Raw genomic sequence first — 20,390 nt, forward strand, 5'->3', positions numbered from 1 at the left:
CAATGTTAGCTGTGTTTTCAATTAATTATCAAGTTGGTGACATTCTCTATTCCTAATTTGCTGACTTTAAAGAAAAAAAACATAAAATGGAATTGATTTTGTCAAATGCTCTTCTGCATTAATATGTCATTTTTCTTCTTAGTTTAATATGTTGGATTACATTAATTTATTTTCAAATGTTGAATGAGCCTGGCATTCCTGGAATAAATTCCACTTTGTTGTGATGTTAGTTTTTATATATTGCTGGATTTGATTTGCTAATAGGCTTTTGAGGATTTTTTAATGGAAATTCATGAGAGATATAAATATTTAGTTTTCTTTTTGTCTTTGTCATGTTTTTGTGTACAGGCCTCATAAAATGAGTTGTAAAGTATTCCCTCCTTTTCTGGAGGAAGTTGGGTACAACTGGTGTTAATTCTTTAAATGTAGAAGAATTCTTCATTGCAATCAACTGAGCCTGAACATTTCTTTTCGGGAATGCTTTTTGCTATGAATTCTATGTATTTAATAGTTATAGAAAAATTTAGATTTTCTGTTTTATCTTGAGTTTTCATAATTTGTGGCTTTGTGATATTGACGTCCATATTGGTTGGTTTCACATAAAGTGTCAAAGTGACACACATAGAGTTTCTGTAGTGTTCCTTGATTATCCTTTCAGTATTTGTGTAGTGATATCATATTTTTCATTCCTGAATTAATTTGTATCATTTTTTTCAGTCATAGTAGAGTTTTATCAGTTTTATTTCTATCTTCAAAGGATTAAGTTCAGGTTTCTTAGATTTTCTCTTCTCAACATGATTGAATCTCGCTCTTACATTATTTCTTTGCTTCTGCTTGCTTTGGGTTTTTTTACTCTGCTCTTTTTGTTTCTTGAGATGAGAGATGAGACTATTGATTTGAGACCTTTCTTTTTTCTAATGTAAGTTTTTGGTGGTATGAATTTCTTGCTCAGCACTGCTTTAGCTCCAGTGCACCAATTTTTTTTTTTTTTTTTTTTTTTTTGCGGTACACAGGCCTCTCACTGTTGTGGCCTCTCCCGCTGTGGAGCACAGGCTCCAGACACGCAGGCTCAGTGGCCATGGTTCACGGGCCCAGCCGCTCTGCGGCATGTGGGGTCTTCCAGACTAGGGCACGAACCCGTGTCCCCTGCATCAGCAGGCGTACTCTCAACCTCTGCCAGTGCGCCAATTTTGACAAGATTTTTCCTTTTTGTTCACTTCAAATTATTTTCTCATTCCCTTTGTAACTTCCTCTGTGCCATGAAACATTTAAAAGTGTGTTAATTTGCAAGTGTTTGAAGATTTCCTTTTATTTTGTAAAATTTTTATTGGAGTAGAGTTGATTTACAATGTCATGTTATTTTCTGGTGTACAGCAGTGAATCAGTTATATATATACATATAAGCACTCTTTTTTAGATTCTTTTTCCATATAGTTCATTAGAGTTCTGTGTGCTATACACTAGGTCCTTATTAGTTATCTATTTTACATATAGTAGTGCATGTATGTCAATCCCAATCTTCCAATTGGTCCCTCCCCCACTCTTTCCCCACTGGTAACCATAAGTTTGTTTTCTACATCTGTGACTCTGTTTTGTAAATATGTTCATTTCCATTGTTTTAGATTCCACATATAAGCAATATCATATATTTGTCTTTCTCTTACTTCACTCAGTATGACAATCTCTAGGTCCATCCACGTTGCTGCAAATGGCATTATTTTGTTCTTTTTTATGGCTGAGTAATATTCCAAGTAGTTTCTCAGTTTATTAATTGTGTATCAAGCTAGTTAGCTGATAATTAAGCTAATTATGCTTTTCTCAGTTGGCAGTCAGTTCCTTAGAAAACTGGAAGATCACTAAAATAGCCAGTTGGTCAGGCAGGTTAATGGTACTTGGAGACTGCAGTCTCCACAAAACAAATTTGTTTCACCCCCATTATAGTGTGAAGCTGCCCTGGTAGAAGGATAGAATATACTATTTCTGCTAGGCTTCTAGAGAGACCTTTAATGTGACAGAAGAGGTAGTATATACCTGGCAAGGAAAAACAAAACATGGAGGTAGGTCAGAGCAGATGTTATACCTGTTCTTTTGGGGTCAGACATGTCTCCTAGGAGATAGATTCTTGGACCTGAGAAAATAAAAAACTTTTCCTTGTAACTGTCAGGAAGTTGATTGGGAAGTAAAAATGAGAATTAATGATATGATGAATTAAATACATGACCCCAAGAACTAATTATTTTGCCCTCCCATTTGGTTGATCCTGAAAATCTAATTTATCATTGTTATTGTTATGCACAATTTTTTTGATTGGTACTTAGCTATAGCTATGTACCCATACATAGCTATGCAGACATAATTTTGAACTGGGAATACTAGTTTATTGAAAATAAATTTTGTTTTGGCTGAAAGAGATCTGAAGAACACTTCTGAATATTGAGTTTTCTCTTAGCAATTTTAGAAAATATCCAAAAGACGAGTCTGAGTGGGAGCTTAGAGCAATAATTTCCTTAACTATTTATAATAATAATGAATAATCTCAAAATATAATTTGAAGAATCAAAAGGAAAAATTTTCAGATATCACTTTTATAATTCTATGTTCAACACGTATTTTTCAGTGCCCAATATGTAGAGGGACTCTTCATAATTTTTTAATGCCCAATACATAGAGGGACATGTTATGAACAAAACAGATAAAATTTCCTGCCTTCATGGAGGCTTCTTTTATTAGCTCGAAGACCCTTAGTAGGCAGGCAGACAGAAAATTGACTCTGCCAGTGTCTCTAGATAAGGAACCCATCTGTTGGAATAAAAGTTAATACTTGGAAAGGAGATGAACCAGGCAGGGAGAATGGAGCATTCATGACTACAGCATAGACCATGGTCTCCAGTTGATAATGTATTATCTGGAGAGGCTTCCTCACCAAGGAGACAGCAGATACAGCATGAGTGCCATCAGGGGACTTTGTCACCTGGCCTCCCATTCAGGCCACTTGGGTGAACTGGTTCCATCTTGGAGGGTAGATGGTCCTGAACTTAATAGCAAATCCAATCATAATCCTAAAAGATGATATATGAAAGGGGGTGTAAAGGAGATGATTCTATGTATCTTAAGAAAACAGAGAAATTTTATGAAAGAATGACTTTATATTACCAACAATTATAAAGATGGAGTAAACAGTAATCTCTTGATTTTCAGGGGATATAGTACTAACTGGACATTATTTTCTCTTATCGCAGTTGAATCTTCTTCACAATGCTGCTGGCAGCTCTGGAGTAACAATGTAACTGGTCTGTGATGTTTCATTTCCAAAGTCCTAGGAGGTATTCTCCTTTTCTAAACTTGATTCAAATACCCTTCAGTGAAACATTATCAGGCCAGAAAGACAGGTTATTTTGGCTCATATGAGGTATGTGCCATCCCTGTTCATAAAAGGAGAATTTGTTACTAATATGGTCATTAGTCAGTTATATGCAATATGTTTACAAATGACAAGTTAGTATATGAAGATATTTAAAATCAGTAGGAAAGGGATGAATTAATCAAATGGCATATGGAGCACTGGCTACTAATCCAGAAGAAAATAACTACATTCTTGTATCAAATGACATCAAAGGAAACACTGGATATATACACACACCTTTACTGTCTATCCAGGGTAAGATGGTAAATGTTTTGCCATCAGTATGATATGGATTCAGGTAGCAATCCTGAATCAGGGTAGTGGGGGCTTGATCAGCAACTTGATTCCAGTTAGTCTTATCAGAGAATAGTCTCTTACCATGTGAATCTAGTTGAACAACCCAGACGTTGTGCTCAGCAGCTGTGATTTTCCCCCCACAGTTCACAGTGCCAAACAGGGATCCTTTTATAAGCCTATAGTTTTACAACAGGCATGTCAGATAGCTAGGTACAGTAAGAACCCAAGAGTCAATGAAAACGCACCAAGTTTCATCAGAGGGAATACTGGCTAGAGTTGAGAACATCTTTGTGTTCTGCCCAGTGACAGGAGCAGCCACATTAGTTTTGTGGTCTGCATAATGGCACTGAGGTTGAACATTCAGTGTCCAAGTGGTTTCAGCTAGCAAAACCATCAGTGAAACAGGCCCAATTAGAGTACTTACGAGTTGAGGGTCAAACTGAGCCAGCAGCTTTGCTTAAGGCAGCAAAGTGGGGGATACATTTCCTCTCTAAGGGATAGTTGCTACTATTCCATGTATGACTGAGATACTGCTGGGACCAAGGAAGTCAGAACTAGGTGTGGCATACAACATGAGCATTCTCAGTCTACTAGACAGTCACAAAGCCCCAGTTAGATGAAAGGGAGATAGGGAAATTTAGTTTAGCTATGAAATTCTTACTAATGAGATTACCAGTGCATGTGATATGAGTTATCTAACAAGGCATGACTCCATCCAACAGGGTTTCCAGAGAACCTTGAAAGAAATCCTGTGTGAATTCTCTGATACACTCTCAGAGTTGCCTTTTGGGCAAAATTCTTCCTATATTCAGACTTATATGGTTTTTCTCCTTTGTGAATTTTCTGATGTCAAATAGGTTGGTCTCTTAGTCAGAAGAATTTTCCACAGTTATTATATCAATTTGGTTTTCCCCCTCCCTGAATTCTCTGGTATACACTTAGGGTTGACTTCTTAGGCAATATTCCATATTCATTACATTCATAAGATTTCTCCCCACTGTGAGCTCTCTGATGTATTCTAAGGTTTGATTTCTGACCAAAAGTTTTCCCACATTTATTACACTGAAAGGGTTTCTCCCCTGTATGAATTCTCTGATGATCACTAAGGATTGCCTTCCGGACAAATTTTTTCCCACATTCATTACATTTAAATGGTTTCTCCCCAGTGTGAATTCTCTGATGAACTCTGAGGGTTGATGTCCGGGCAAAAGTTTTCCCACACTCATTACATTTAAATGGTTTCTCTCCTGTGTGTGTTTTCTGATGCTGAATGAGATGGTCTTTTCGCCAGAAGGATTTTTCACATTCTTTACAGTGATAAGTTTTCTCACCACTGTGAATTCTCTGATGTATTCTGAGGTTTGACTTCTGGCCAAAAGTTTTCCCACATTCGTTACATTGAAAGGATTTCTCCCCCGTGTGAATTCTGTGATGATCTTTGAGGGTTGACTTTTGAACAAAAGTTTTCCCACAATCACAACATTCATAGGGTTTCTCTCCTGTGTGAATTCTCTGATGTCCCCTGAGGGTTGACTTCTGGACAAATGTTTTCCCACAGTCATTACATTTATAGGGTTTCTCTGCTGTGTGAATTCTCTGATGTGTACTGAGGTGTGACTTTTGGGAGAAAGTTTTTCCACATTCATTACATTCAAATGGTTTCTCTCCTGTGTGAGTTCTCTGATGTTGAATGAGGTGTCCTTTTTGACAGAAGGATTTCCCACATTCATTACATTTATAGGGTTTTACTTCATAGTGAGTTCTCTGGCATATTTTGTGGGCTTTCTGGTAAAACTTCCTATTTTCATGACATTCAAAGTGTTTATCTCCGGTTTGTGTTCTGTCATTACATACCAATGGATTCTCTTCTGTGAGAGTTCTCTGAGGTTGAGTAAGGTATGACTTCCTGCTGAAATTATTCCCACTTGTAATACATTCACAATGTTTCACAGTCATGTTAAATTTATTGTATTCCTTGATAGCTGACTTCTCACAGAAGGATTTCCCACACTGGTTAAGATGAGAGTGTTTCTCTCCTGTCCCAGTTCTTTCGTGGTCAAAGAGAGTTGTCTTGTCATAGTTTTTCCTAAACTCTTCATCTTTACAGGATTGTTGTCCTGTATGAGTACTCTTATGTTTAACACAGGCAGCCTCAACATAGAAGGCTTTTCCAATCCCATTAAATTCAAAAGCTTGCTTTAATGTTTGACACTTCTGATGTTCAGGAAGATTTTCCTTATAACTGAGGGCTTCCTGATTTTTATTATATTCATAAAATTTCTCTCCAGTATGAGTTCTTTCAAGTTTAATTTTGAAAGGCAAATTTTCACATACATTATAACAATCTGTATCTTTTGTTGAGTAGGTTCTACTATTAATGATAAATTGAGAAATACTTTGTGAATTCACTCCACATGAGTCACATTTACAGGACATTTTTGATGAAGAAACAGGAACTATGTGCAGATTAAATGGTTTTCTCAAAACTTCTTCTTCCTCTCTAGGCAACTGTTTATTATTTATAAATGTTACTTGCTGCAGGTGTTTGTCTTTGATTTTTTTGTTCCTCTTGATTAGATTTTCATCTCTGTAGTCTTCTAAAACAGAAAAATTGAAAACACTTTGAATCTTACTATTCTTATGGATGAGGCTTATAAACATATAGCCTTTGTTGCATTTCATTTTTTGGTTTCTCAAGATTAATTTGTGGTTTTGTGCGTATGAGAGAGAGACACCCTCCTTTAAAAAATAATACTGACACAGTGAAAATTAGAGAGGAAACTGGTTATAAATACATTATCTGTAGTTGGATTGTGATAAATTGGATTTTCCTACCTGGGTGGAGAAGGGAGAGAAATTAGACTTTTATGGGAATGATTTTAGGGAGCAGGAAAACCAGATAATTAATACAACATGGGGGGTTATAAACTTAAGTAGAATAACAAGAAAATTAGGAGATAATAAGCATTGATAGGCTAGGCCCAACAGGAGAATGGTTTGGTTTGAGGAAGTAAATTACAGTAGAGGTCCAACATTATCTAGGCTCTACTGGTAGAATCCTCAAGAGTCTTCATACTTCAATTTGATATCATTCCTTATTTCCATTCAGTCTTTCAAAATCAAATTAAATTGATAGCACCAACCTCCTCATGATTAAATGAAGAGGTTTATAGCTCAGGATAAAACCCATCTTGCAGCTGTGAGTCATAGAAATACAAACAAGTATGACACTGATAAAAGGAAAATCAATTCTTGTAATTAAATTAGATTCACTGCTCAATTCTGGCTGTGATACCTTTGACTTATATCATCTAACAAAAGTGCAGATAAGTGAACCTGATCACTTCATTCTAAATTTCCACATTTCAGTTTGATATGAGGGGCGCAATTTTAAATGAGGTATCATGGAAGACCTTACTGCAAAGATCCAAATTCCTTATGCATTCTAGATGCCCATCCTTTCTGGCTTATATGAACTGTGAATACTATTTTACTTTTGGTTCATCTTGTAACTTTCTGTTAAGCATGAAACATAATTTATATTTGCATAAAACTTATATGTGCAATTTAACAGTATAGAGTGAACACTCATCGAATTAGAAACCATGTCAAGAAACAGAACATAAATGGCTCTGCAAAAATCCCTGCCTGGTAACAACTTCCTCATGCTTAAGAGTTCATCACTCTCCTGATATTTACCTCCTTGATTTTCTTTGTAGTTTTACCACCTATATATTAATTCCTAAAAATGTAATTGAGTTTTGCTTGTTTCTGACATTTACATAAATGTAACCATACATGCATATTTATATTTTTTGTTTAATATTATGTTTGCAATCATTGTATAAGATTTCATATAGCTGTATAATTCTCCCTTAAGAAATACTATTCCTTTATTCTATTGCTGATGAGCCCAATTTTGGCAAAAATAACCAATATTGCCGTAAATATTGTTTTATTCATTCTAGAGAATACAATCATGCCTTTTTATAGGGTATACAGTTGGGAAAATGATTACTTGGTTACAGGTGTGTAAAACTTTAACTATTTGATAACATCTTCCTGATTTCATAGTGGTTTTATCAGTTTACATTTTCAGTCAATAAATAAGAGTCTTTAATATTTTACATCTTCCCCATGACTTGCCATTGCCAGATTTGTTAATCTCATTTCATGCTATACATATTACTCACCTCACCTTATACTCTATTTTGCATTCTGTGAAAAGTAATGAGATTGAACACATTTTCAAAGATTTAACAGCTGTTTGAAAGCTCCTATATATAAAGTCTTTCACCTAAACTGAGTTGCTATGCTTTCCTATTTAGACTTGCAGAAGTTTTTACATTTTCAGGATGCTTATCCTTTCTAGGTTACTTGTATTGTATATCTACTCTGCTACTCTGTGGCCTGTCTCTTCATCCTTTTAATGGTATCATTTATGAACAAAATTCTCAATTTTAATGTAGTCAAGTTTATTAATCATTCTCTTTTGACTGGTGTTTTTTGTGCCTTTGGGACTTATAAGAAAAGTCTTGAAATATGAAGGTGTTCACTGCAAAACTGACCTTCTGGAGTCTAACTACCCCACAGAATTCTATTAGTGCTCAGTAACTCACCTTTATGGCTCTGCTTTAAGAATTCTTCCTCTAAGAACCAAGGCTCTTCTCCTTGCTCCAATTTGAAGATCACCTCTGGTTTGAAAATGCAGTTACCTGTAAACAGGCAACAACTGAGTACTTAGGCCAGATGACGAGCTTTTTAGTCTCCAGAAGTGGAAAAAGCTTCAGGAACAGCATCCTGAAGGCCCTCAGCTGAATTTATCATTGGCAGTTGGTAACGGCAGTCAAACACTTTCTATCCCTCAGTAGGGCTTGGTTATATTATATTCCTTAATAAAAAGCCTAAATGACATTAAAATCTAAAGTATTCATGTGTACTGATGCATAAAAAGGAAATGCCTTCTGTATGGAGTTATGAGGGTAAGTTATGCTTATATGCTCACCCACTGAGACTAGGTTGTTGTAGTTCTCTAGCATCACATCTCTGTAGAGGGTTTTCTGAATAGGACCCATTTGCTGCCACTCCTCCTGGGTGAGTTCAACAGTTATGTCCTTGAATGACACTGATGCCTGCAAGAGTACATTTCTGTTTAATCTGGGTTTAGAATTAGATGACATAGGAAATACGCATGAAAACAGTTCTTATGTTTACCGTAAAGAGCTGAAACAAATATAAAGGATGCCTATTTTGGATCTAATTTTAGCTTATACTTTGGAGGTGCTCAATTAGTAAAAATATTAATAACTTAATTTGTATGTACTTATGAGTTATATACTTGTACTCTCAATAAGTATATTAGTAAAACTTCTGTCTTTTTAATTTATTTTTTAGCAGAAAAATATAAATACACTTCCTACAATCTTCATCCCACTCTACTACCCTGGGCATGCTCCAGTGAAGCGGTCAGCTATGACCTGTGGCCAAATCCAGCTTGCCACTTTTTAAAATAAAAGTTTTATTGGGACACAGCAACCACCCTACCCCCAATAATTTTGTATTGTCTATGGTTGCTTTTATGCAAAAACAAGCAGAGCCTAGCAGTTTTATCAGAGACTTTATGACTACCAAAATTGAAAATATTTACTACCTGACACATTACAGAAAAAATTTGCCAACCTCTGGACTAACAAATACAATTAAAGGGAAGACTGACAGCATAAAAATAACAAAGAAAACACAATTTATAGAGGCAGATGTATGAAGATTGAAAGGAAAAGGATGCAAAAAGATATATACATAATCACTAACCAAAAGAAAATTGATGTGGTTATATTAACATGAAAAGCAGTAGACCTGAATGTAAGAAAGTATGAAATATATATATATATATACACATACACATATATATAAATGATAAAATGATTCTTTTAACAGAAGGTATAACATAAATTGATATGCTTCCAAATACAGCATATCAACACAGCTTCCAAATACAGTCAATTCTCATTATTCAGATTCTGTATTTGCAAATTCACCTACTCACTAAAATTTACTTTTAACTTCCAAATTAGTACTTGTGATTTTGCATTCATTTGCAGACATTCACAGAATGATAAAAAATTTGCCCAATACACGTTTTCCCAGCTGAATCTGAACAAGATAATGCCTTGCCTTCTTGTTTCAGCTGCTGTACAGTAATCATATCCTTTTTGTAGTCTATTTAGCACTTTTTTTCATTTTTGTGCTATTTCTTGGTGGTTTCACATTTTAGAATGGCCCCATTGTGTATTACAGAAGTGCTATCTAGGGACTTCCCTGGTGGCACAGTGGTTAAGAATCTGCCTGCCAATGCAGGGGACACAGGTTCAAGCCCTGGTCCGGGAAGATCCCACATGCCATGGAGCAACTAAGCCCATGCGCCACAACTACTGAGCCTGCGCTCTAGAGCCCATGAGCCACAACTACTAAGCCCGCGTGCTGCAACTAATGAAGCCCACGTGCCTAGCGCTCATCCTCCGCAGAAGAGAAGCCACCCCAATGAGAAGCCTGTGCACTGCAATGAAGAGCAGCCCCTGCTTGCTGCAACTAGAGAAAGCCCGCTCACAGCAACAAAGACCCAGTGCAGCCAAAAATAAATAAAAATAAATTTATAAAATTCCATATTTAAAAAAAAAAGAAAAAGAAGTGCTATCTAGTGTCCCTAAGTGCAAAAAAGTTGTGATATGCCTTATGCAGAAAACAAGCATGTCTAATAGGCTGTGTTCAAGCATTAATTACGGTGCTGTTGGCTGTTACTTCATGTTCATGAATCAACAATATTACTAAATAAGATGTTCTTAAACAGAAACACACATAACCAGGTTACATATTGATTGGCTAACCAAAACGTTGTGACCAGGAGCTTGCAGGAACCTAATCCTGTATTTCCCCTGGGAGCAATGATTCAGTATTTGCTAATTCAGTGTTCATGGCCACTTTACAGAACATAACTACAGAGAACAATGAGTATTACTGTATATTGTATATATATAAACAATAGTTGAGAGAAATTAGATATACAGACACACAATTTTAATTAGTGTTTTTAATACAACTCTCTCAGTAACTCACAGGACAAGCAGACTGAAAAACCAATAGCGATTTAGAACAGGGGTCAGAAAATTATGGGCCAAAGACCAAATCTGGCACACTACCTGTTTTTTTGAAAATAAAATTTTATTAGAACACAGCTCATGTTCATTTGTTTATGTATTATCTATGGCTGCTGTAAGACTAAAACTGTAGAGTTTAGTAGTTCAAAGAGAGACCATATCTCCCACAAAGCCTACTATCTGACATTTACCAAAAAAGTTTGCTGACCACTGATACAGAAGACTGAAATGACATAATTACCCAACTTGACTGACTGAAATATAAAGGATAATCTGATCATAACATAAATTATTTTCTGCTACACTTTGCATATGATAAAACAAAAACAGTAAGTCTCGCCAAATTAGAAAAAATTACAATCATACAGTGTGGCTTTAGATTTTAGGTCAAAGATGTAGAAAGCTGAAAAGAGCAGTACTAACATCTTACAAGAACAAAGCTTGGTGAACTGAAAATTAATGTATTTTTGAACTCATTAGAGAAATGAAATTGCATGGCAAACAATCTGAAATCAGGAGAGAGATAGGTACCTATAGGGAGAATCAGGACCCATTCATTTGCTTACTGAACCATATGCTAAACTCCATATAAGAAGATAAGAAGCTTAAGCTATAAAAACCACATGTATGCAAATGTGAAGAGTGTGAAGTCCCTAGGGAGATGGTATGTATCACAGACACAGGGTAATTTCTACCTTCTTTGTGAGATTTTCTCAAGGAAGCCAATCTGTCATAGAGAGGATTGGGAGAGAATTCAGAAGAAGCCCCTTTCTGTCCCATGTGGTGATAGCTAGTGTAGAGGAAGAACAGTCAGTGCTTAAATCCACTCAGACTCATGCATATCTCCACTAAAGAATACTTAATCTGTAAGGGGAAAGTCATCAGACCACATAATGTGATTGGTGGGATCTCACTGCAGTAGGAAGAGAGCAGTAGCAGACACTACCAAAAATGCTGCCTAGACCTATCTGTCCTATCTCTTCTAAGTAATAAAATGCTGAGACCCAAGTCCTCAGTATCTAAGACAGGTTCAATTAGAAGATAAACCCCATTCCCAGAGAACTGGCATTATTTGGCCTGTCCGGTGGTTTCCTAGACCACCCCTCTTCATTTGACATGACTCAAAGCTGTAAATAACATTTTCCCTGGGGACAAGACATTACTTTTTTAAAAAAATCATGGGATATTGTTTACCATCATGGCTACTTGACTACTACAGACAGTTTTTAACAGCTAAGGGAAACAACAGTATTACTAAAAAGCTTAAAGGGAAAAGCTGGAGAATGAGATATCCAGAAGGGGCTTTGAAAAGCTCAGGTATATTCCTGATGATCTAAAAGGTGACACACAATCCCTGGGCTGTGTTCACATTCAGGAAAGACCCGAGAAGGTGCTAAACCCTTGCCTCTCACTAACCTTGAGGCTCTATGAAAAAAAAGTGAAGGCTAATGTGGAATAATAAAATGCTGGGCTAATTGCTGAAGGCATGCCCCAACATACACACAGAGTAACTTAGCAAATATTGGGAACCTTATTGGTTACAAGTCTTTAAGGAAATCATTGTCCAATTACTAGCTGGCTATTTAATTAATGGAGCAGTGACTTCAGTTGGCTACACATGACAAAGAATACAGATTCTACAGAATTAGTTCAAAAGAGTCACTAGACAAATACATAACAACAGCTGCAGTTGTTGAGATTCTGATTACACATTACACATATTTTAAATGTCCAGTTTTCAACAAAAATTTGAGACGTAAACAGATGAGAAACTATTACTCATATATAGGAAAACAGACTATGTATGAAACAGTGTAAAATCTGTCTCTGAGTAAGTTCAGACATTGGACTTACTAGACCAAGACTTTTCATCAGCTGTTTTAAATATGTACCAAGTACTAAAGGAAACCACATCAAAAGAACAAAAGAAAAGTATGGAAACAATGTCTCATCAAATAAAGAATATCAATAAAGAGACAGAAAGTATACATATATTGAAAAAGCAAACTCAAATTCTGGAGTAGAAAGTACAATAATTGAAGTGAATAATTAGCCCTAGAGGGCTCAAGAGCTGAAGAGGCAGAAAAATCAGCCAATCTGAATATAAATCTATTGAGATGACCCAACCTGAGAGTATACAGTAAAAATAATGAAGGAAAATGAACAAAAAGTCTCATTGATTTGTGGGTCACAATCAAACATAGCAACATTCACATACCAGAAGTAGGAGAGAAGAGAGGAAAAAGGGCCTAAAGACAAAGAATAAAACTTGAAAGCAGCAAGAGAGAGGTGACTCATTGCCTCCAAAGGGTCTCAAATAAGATTAATAGCTGATTTCTCATTAGAAACCAGGGAAACCATTAGGCAGTTGTATGACATATTTAAAGTACCAAAGGGAAAGACTGTCAACCAAGACTTGAATATTCGGCAAAACCATCCTTCAAAAATGAAGAAGAAATTATGACACTCCTAGGTAAATAAGGATCGGGAAAATGTCATTAGTATACCTGCTGTATAAGAAATATTAATAAGGGAGTCATTCAGGCTATAATGAGAGTACACTGGAAAATAACTCAAAAATCCATATGAAGAAATAAGGAAAACTATGTAGGTAAAAGTAACTACAAAGGTAAAAATATAAAAGACACTATAAATGTATTTTTTTGTATTTATTTTTCTCCTGTATGATTTCAAGACCACTACATGAGGCAGTAATTAGAAATTGCTACTAGTATACACACATGTATAAAGTTGTTAATTTAGATGACAATAACAGCATAAAGGAGTGAGGAGGGTGTGAAGCTATAGAAGAGCAAAGTTTTAGTATACTATTGAAATTAAGTTTGTATTCATCTGAACAATACTGTTATAGTTGTTAATTGTAATCAACAAGGTAACCACTAATAACTGGGAAAAAATGTAGTAAAGGCACAACAAGGTAACTGAAATGGTATACTAGGAAATATTGACTTAACACAAAAGAAAGCAAAAATTGTGAAGTAGAAAAACAAAATGGACATATCACATACTCAGAGCAAATGTCTAAATAGAAGACAAATGCTTCTTACATTAAATGTTAATGGTTAAATATTTGAATTAAAAGGCAGAGACTTGCAGAATGGATTGAAAAAATATGATCCAATTATATTCTGTCTACAAGTAACACTTCACATTCAAAGACACAACAGTTTGAAAGTAAAAAACTAACACAAGATATATCATGTAAACAGTAACCAAAATAGACCTGGATTGCCTATACTAGGATTAGACAAAACAGACTTTAACTCATTATTGACTGGGAGATTTCTGCAAAAACTAATGCCTGTGGCCAGCGATTTTTATTTCGCCTGGCCAAAAATTAATTCTGTTATTTCACTGACACTTTGCAGGTTATTACATTTAATAGTTACACCTGACACACCTGTAAAGTCTTCTAATTTTTGTGAAATGTTGTCTTCAGTCCACTCTTCTGTAGAAGCAAAGGAGCAAGTTCCAGCACCTTGAGTTTCATTTTCACTTTCCATATCAGAATCAATGATTCTGTTGGTCCAATATTCAAATCATCTGAATCAGAACTATATTCTGAAGAACTATCATCTTCTGAGAGACTAGTATATATGTCGCTTGGACAATCAGAGAAAGTTATCTGCATAAAATTCACCAAAAAATTCTTCTTCACTCAAAATTTCATGATGTGTCATTTTTGAAAATTTTACGTTTATAATATACACAAGGTTGGAACAGAAAAGCTAACGGAGCAAAATGTGAATGATAATGACAATCATAAGTTGTATACTGAACCCTTGATCAATTTTAAGGTCTAACAACTTCACACAGTGATGTTAATTTTATCACTCTCTACAAACATATTGATACATCTCCGGTCAATAACGTTCGGGTAACAAAAGACTAAGTATTAATATATCTCTGGTCAATAATGTGTTAAGACAAAAAAAAAAAAGAGAGAGAGAGAGAGAGGGAGAGAAAGGACATTTTACAATGGTAAAAGGGTCAATAAATCAAGAAAACAAAAGTTATAAACATACATGTACCTAACAACAGAACTTCTGTTGGCAAAAACTGACAGAACTGACAAGATAAACTATTCAACAATAATAGTTGGAGATTTTATTGCCCCACTTTCATAATGGATTGAACTACTAGACAAAAGATCAATATTGGAAGAACACACTTGAACAAAGCTGTGAACTGTAGATCACAGATATCTACAGAAACACTCAGGCCAACACCAGAAGCATACATGTTCTTCAGTAAACATGGAACATTCTCTGGTATAGACCATATGTTAGGCATGAAACAAGTCTCAATATATCTTAAAGGTTAAAATCATATGAAGTACCTTCTATGACCAAAATATAATGAAACCAGAAATCAGTAAGAAAAGGAAAACTGGAAAATTCAAAAATATGTGGAAATAAAACTACACATTCTTAAAAAATCCAAAAGATCAAAGAATAAATCAAAGGGAATCGAAGGGAAGTTAGAAAATATTTTGAGATAACAAAAGAAAAACACAACATACCAAAACTTATGAGATGCAACTAAAACAGTGCTTAGAGGGACATTTACAGCTATAACACCTACATTAAAAAAAGATCTCAAATCAATGACCTAACTGTATATCCTAAGGAACTAGAAAAATAAATGTGAACTAAACCCAAAACTAGCAGAAGGATGGAAATAATGAAGATTAAAGCAGAGAAAAACCAAATAAAGAATAAAAAATATAATCAACTGAATGTTGGTTCATTGAAAAGATCAACAGAATTGATGAACCTTTAGGCAGACTAACTAAGAAAAAAGAAGACTCTAATTTACTAAAATTGGTAATGAAAATGGGGCCATTATTACCGACTTTACAGAAATAAAAATGACTATAAGAGAGCACTATAAACAACTGTACACCAACAAACTAGATAACCTAGATGAAAAGGACAAATTCTTAGAAACATACAAACTATGAAAACTGAGTCAAACAGAAATAGAAAATCTGAAGAGTTCCATGTAAGGAGACTGAATTAGTAGTTAAAAACCTCCCAACAAACAAAAGCTTAGGACCAGTTGGATTCACTGGTGAATTTTACCAAACATTTAAGAAGAATGATCACAAACCCTTCTCTAACTCACTCCAAAATAGAAGAGGGAACACTTCCTAACTCATTCTATGAGTTACTTTTAACCGAAGTCAGACAAAGAAATCACAAGACTAAAGATCAATATTCCTTAGAAATATAGATGCAAATCTCCTCAGCAAAATACAAGCAAACCAAACCTAGCAGTATATTAAAATGATTATACACCATGACCCAGGAGGATTTATCCCAGGAATGTAAGAGTGGCTCACCAAAGGAAAATCAATCAATGTAACAGCACAGTAATAGAATGAAGGAAATAAACCACATGATCATCTCAATTGATGCAGAGAAAGCATTTGACAAAATCCAACACGAATGATAAAAACACTCAACAAACTAGGAATAAAAGAGAACTTCCTCAACACAATAAAAAGCACTTTTGACAAATCCCAGCTAACGTCATACACAATGCTAAAATAAATGACAGGAAGTTTTCCTCCAAGGTTCAGGAATAAGACAAGGATGTCCACTGTAACCAATTCTATCATTGTACTGGAAGTTCTAGCCAGAGCAAATGAGCAAGAAAAAGAAAAAAAGATAAAAGTGGAAAGGAGAGAAGTAAAATCACCTCTAGTCAGACTACATAATCTAATATATAAATATATATAACACATAAACACTAAATCTACAAAAAGTTATTGCTAATAAACTCAGCAAATTTTCAGGATTCAAGATCAACACACAAACATTTGTACTTCTAAACACTAGCAATGAACAATAAAAAAATTAAGAAAACAATTCCATTTAGAATAGAATAAAAAGTAAATACTAAGCATAAATTTAACCAAGAAGGTGCATGATATATGAAAGGGATAGTACTTCAGACCCAGGTGTGAGACATCCCAGGAATGCAAGATTGGTTAAACACTGATAATTCAATCAGTATAATCCGCCCCTTTAACAGAATAAAGAAATAAAATTATACTGTTATCTCACCAGATGCACAAAAAGCATTTGACCGAATTTAATACCTCTGTGTAATAAAAATTCTCAGCAAACTAAAAACAGAGAGAGCTTCCTCATTCTGATGAAGGGCATGTACAAAAACTCTAAAGTTAAAACCACACTCAGTGGTGAAATATTATTTTCCCCCTCATGTGAGGTAGAAGAAAAAGATTTCTATTATCATTTGTATTCAACATGGTACTAGAAGAATAAAAAGAAATTAAAGACATAAAGATTGAAAAGGAAGAAGTAAAATTTTATTTATTTGCAAAAGACATGATGTGCATTTAAAATCCAAAAGAATCTATCAAAATAAGCTATTAGAATAAGCGAATTTAACAAAATAGCTAGATATAAGATCAATATCTAAAAATCCATTGTATTTTGATAAACCAACAACTAAAAATGAAATTTAAAAATATTTACAGGGCTTCCCTGGTGGCACAGTGGTTGAGAGTCCGCCTGCCAATGCAGGGGACACGGATTTGTGCCCTGGTTCAAGAAGATCCCACATGCTGTGGAGCGGCTGGGCCCGTGAGCCATGGCCGCTGAGCCTGCTCGTACCGAGCCTGTGCTCCACAACAGGAGAGGCCACAACAGTGAGAGGCCCGTGTACCGCGAAAAAAAAAAAAAAAAATTTACAATATCAAAATAGATTAAATACATAGGAGTAAATCTAATGAAATGTCAGACTTCACCTCTACTCTTAAAAAACCCCAGCAGGGGCTTCCCTAGTGGTGCAGTGGTTGAGAGTCCGCCTGCCGATGCAGGGGACACGGGTTCGTGCCCCGGTCCAGGAAGATCCCATGTGCCGCAGAGTGGCTGGGCCCATGAGCCATGGCCGCTAAGCCTGTGCATCCGGAGCCTGTGCTCTGCAACGGGAGAGGCCACAGCAGTGAGAGGCCCGCGTACCGCAAAACAAAACAAAAAAACAGCAGGATTTTCAGTGGAAACGAAATTTCTATGAAAACGCATAGGATCAAAATTAGCCAATAAGTTTTTTAAGAAGTAAAACTTTAAGGCCTACCTGATTTCATGACTTACTGAAATACAACAGTAATTATGACAGTGAAGTACTAGTAAAAAGAGAAATAACTGGATCAAAGGAAGAGAATACAGTCTAGATATAGACCACTTGACTGGTTCACTTGATTGAACAACAGAGGCCCTGCTGCAATTCAGTGGACAGAGGATGGTCTTTTCAACAAATGGTGCTAGGGCAACTGGATATCCATATGGAAATATGAACCTTGACACTTACCTTGTGCCATACACAAAAGTAATTCCAGGTGAATCAAGCTCAAATAATCAAGCATCCACTAACAACACAGGAGAATATCTTCATGATCTCAGAGTAGGGAAAGATTTTTCAAACATGACACACAAAGAACTACCATTAAAGAAACACTGATACTGAGCTTTATTAAATTTCATAACTTAGTTCATCAAAAGACACTAGAAATAGTCAAGTCACAGAATGCAAAAACATTAGCAATACGTACATCTGGCAAATGACCTGTATTGATAATATAGACGTAACTCCTACTAATCAATAAAAGCAAATAATTCAATTAAAATAGAGAACTGAACAGTTACTTTACATAAAAGATATCTACATGGCCAAAACACAAATAATGGTGCTCAATGCTAGTATTTATCACAGAAAGCAAATTATAAATTTCAATGAGAGACCACTACACATGGCTAAAGTCAAAAAGGCTAACAATAGTGAGAATTTGGTACAGATAGAAGTATAAATTGGTTCAACCACTTTAGAAAGCTACTTGTATAACCAAGAGAAATGAAGATATGCCAAGAGACACAAAGGAATGTTCACAGCAGCTTTATTCATAATAGTCCCAAACTGGAAAAAACACAAATGAAAAACCAACAAGAGAATGAGCATACCATCATACATTCATATAATGGAATGCTGCTCAGCAATAAAAAGTATTAAAATACACAGCAACATTGATGATCTAAAAATATGTACAGAGAAAAAAGCCAGACCACCCCCTCCCCTGAAAAAGTGCATGCATTGGTATGGTTCCATTTATATGGTGTTGAAAATGAATTTATACTTTTTTTCCTGATAAGTGAGGTTAGATTACTGGTTACCTCTGCAGAAGGGGGCAGTTATTATTAACTGAAAATTGGAAGGAAGGAAAGAAACTTCAGGGATGATGGAAATGTTTTCTCTCTTAATCTGGGTGGTAAATTATATGTATATACATATGTAAAAATCCACTCAGTTCACAATTAGAGTGTACTTTACTAGTATTAAAACTGTACCTCAGTTAAATAAGTAAAAAATTTTATAGTTGATAATTAGGGAAGGTTTATTACATTATCCCTTTGTATCTTTCTATATTTTAACAATTTCTCAAAATGCCACTAGTAAAAATGAAAGAACTTGGTCAACTCTGGACAAAAAGTGTCCAAAGACAAATAGTGAAATAGGGAAAAATATCTGTCACATATGTCAGAATAAAAAGATAAATCTTTAATAATTAAAAAATTATTTAATAATTAAGAAGCCTTTAAAATTAGCAAAAAAAGAAGACTGATTCACAAAAAAGAAATATAAATGACTTTAAAAATATATGAAATTATGCAAAATCTCAGCTCTCATACACTTCTACAACAGGGATCACCATTCTGCCCTCCTATCAGAAAAACTCTGGAGTCACCTGGACTCTTACTTTACCCCTTTCATGTCTTTCCCATTCTGCTAGTACTTCCACATTAAAAACAAAATTGCTTTTATTACATGAATTTCTTCCCCATATCATATGCTAGAACTCATGACAACATCAAACCCTTAAGGATGGCATCGAAGGACTTCTAGTGTTAGGGGCTTTAGTCCAACTCAAAATTCATACATTGAAGTCCTAACCCCCAGCACCTCACAATGTAACTGTATTTGGAGATAGGCTTTTATTTTATATATAATGAGGTCATTAGGGTAGGTCCTAATCCAATTCGATTAGTGTCCTTATAAGAGGAGGAAATTTGGACACAGATATGTACAGAGGGAAGATTATGTGAAGACAGCTATCTATAAGCCAAGGAAAGAGGCCTGGAACTGATTCTTCCCTCACAGCTCTCAGAAGGAACCAAGCCTGTCTTTACCCTGATCTCAGACTTTCAGCCTCGAGACCGTGAGAAAATAAATTTCTGTTGTTTAAACCATCCAGTCTGTGGTACTTTATCATGGCAGCCATAACAAACTAATACACCTAGTCTGGTCCCAAGATTTCTCCATCTCTCTTAGTGTTCCCTGAGAGGAAGTCCAAAGTGTAATAGGCAAAGATTCTTACTGGACCTTGTATCCCTTGTTTAGTCCACTTGATGTTATTCTTTCAAGATGCAGTAACCTGCCCATACTCTGCAACAAAATTCCACCCATCCTTCAGGACTGACACAATTCTTTTC

The 20,390-nt window shown here is 35.4% G+C and overlaps 1 protein-coding gene across 1 annotated transcript in view; it reads right to left on the reverse strand.

Annotated features, from left to right (window-relative positions):
- Positions 1 to 1,092: 1,092 nt before the first annotated feature.
- The window catches only part of ZNF510 (zinc finger protein 510), a 24,628-nt gene continuing 5,330 nt past the window's right edge, over positions 1,093 to 20,390 (reverse strand). The window contains exons 4-6 of the mRNA XM_030832910.2: positions 8,706 to 8,832; positions 8,320 to 8,415; positions 1,093 to 6,297 (exon numbers count right to left, since the gene is read on the reverse strand). Coding sequence (XP_030688770.1) covers positions 4,598 to 6,297; positions 8,320 to 8,415; positions 8,706 to 8,832 — 1,923 coding nt within the window. The 3' untranslated portion in view covers positions 1,093 to 4,597. The remainder of the gene's footprint in view (positions 6,298 to 8,319; positions 8,416 to 8,705; positions 8,833 to 20,390) is intronic.

Source organism: Globicephala melas, chromosome 6 (assembly GCF_963455315.2).
Source record: "Globicephala melas chromosome 6, mGloMel1.2, whole genome shotgun sequence".
NCBI lineage: Eukaryota > Metazoa > Chordata > Mammalia > Artiodactyla > Delphinidae > Globicephala > Globicephala melas.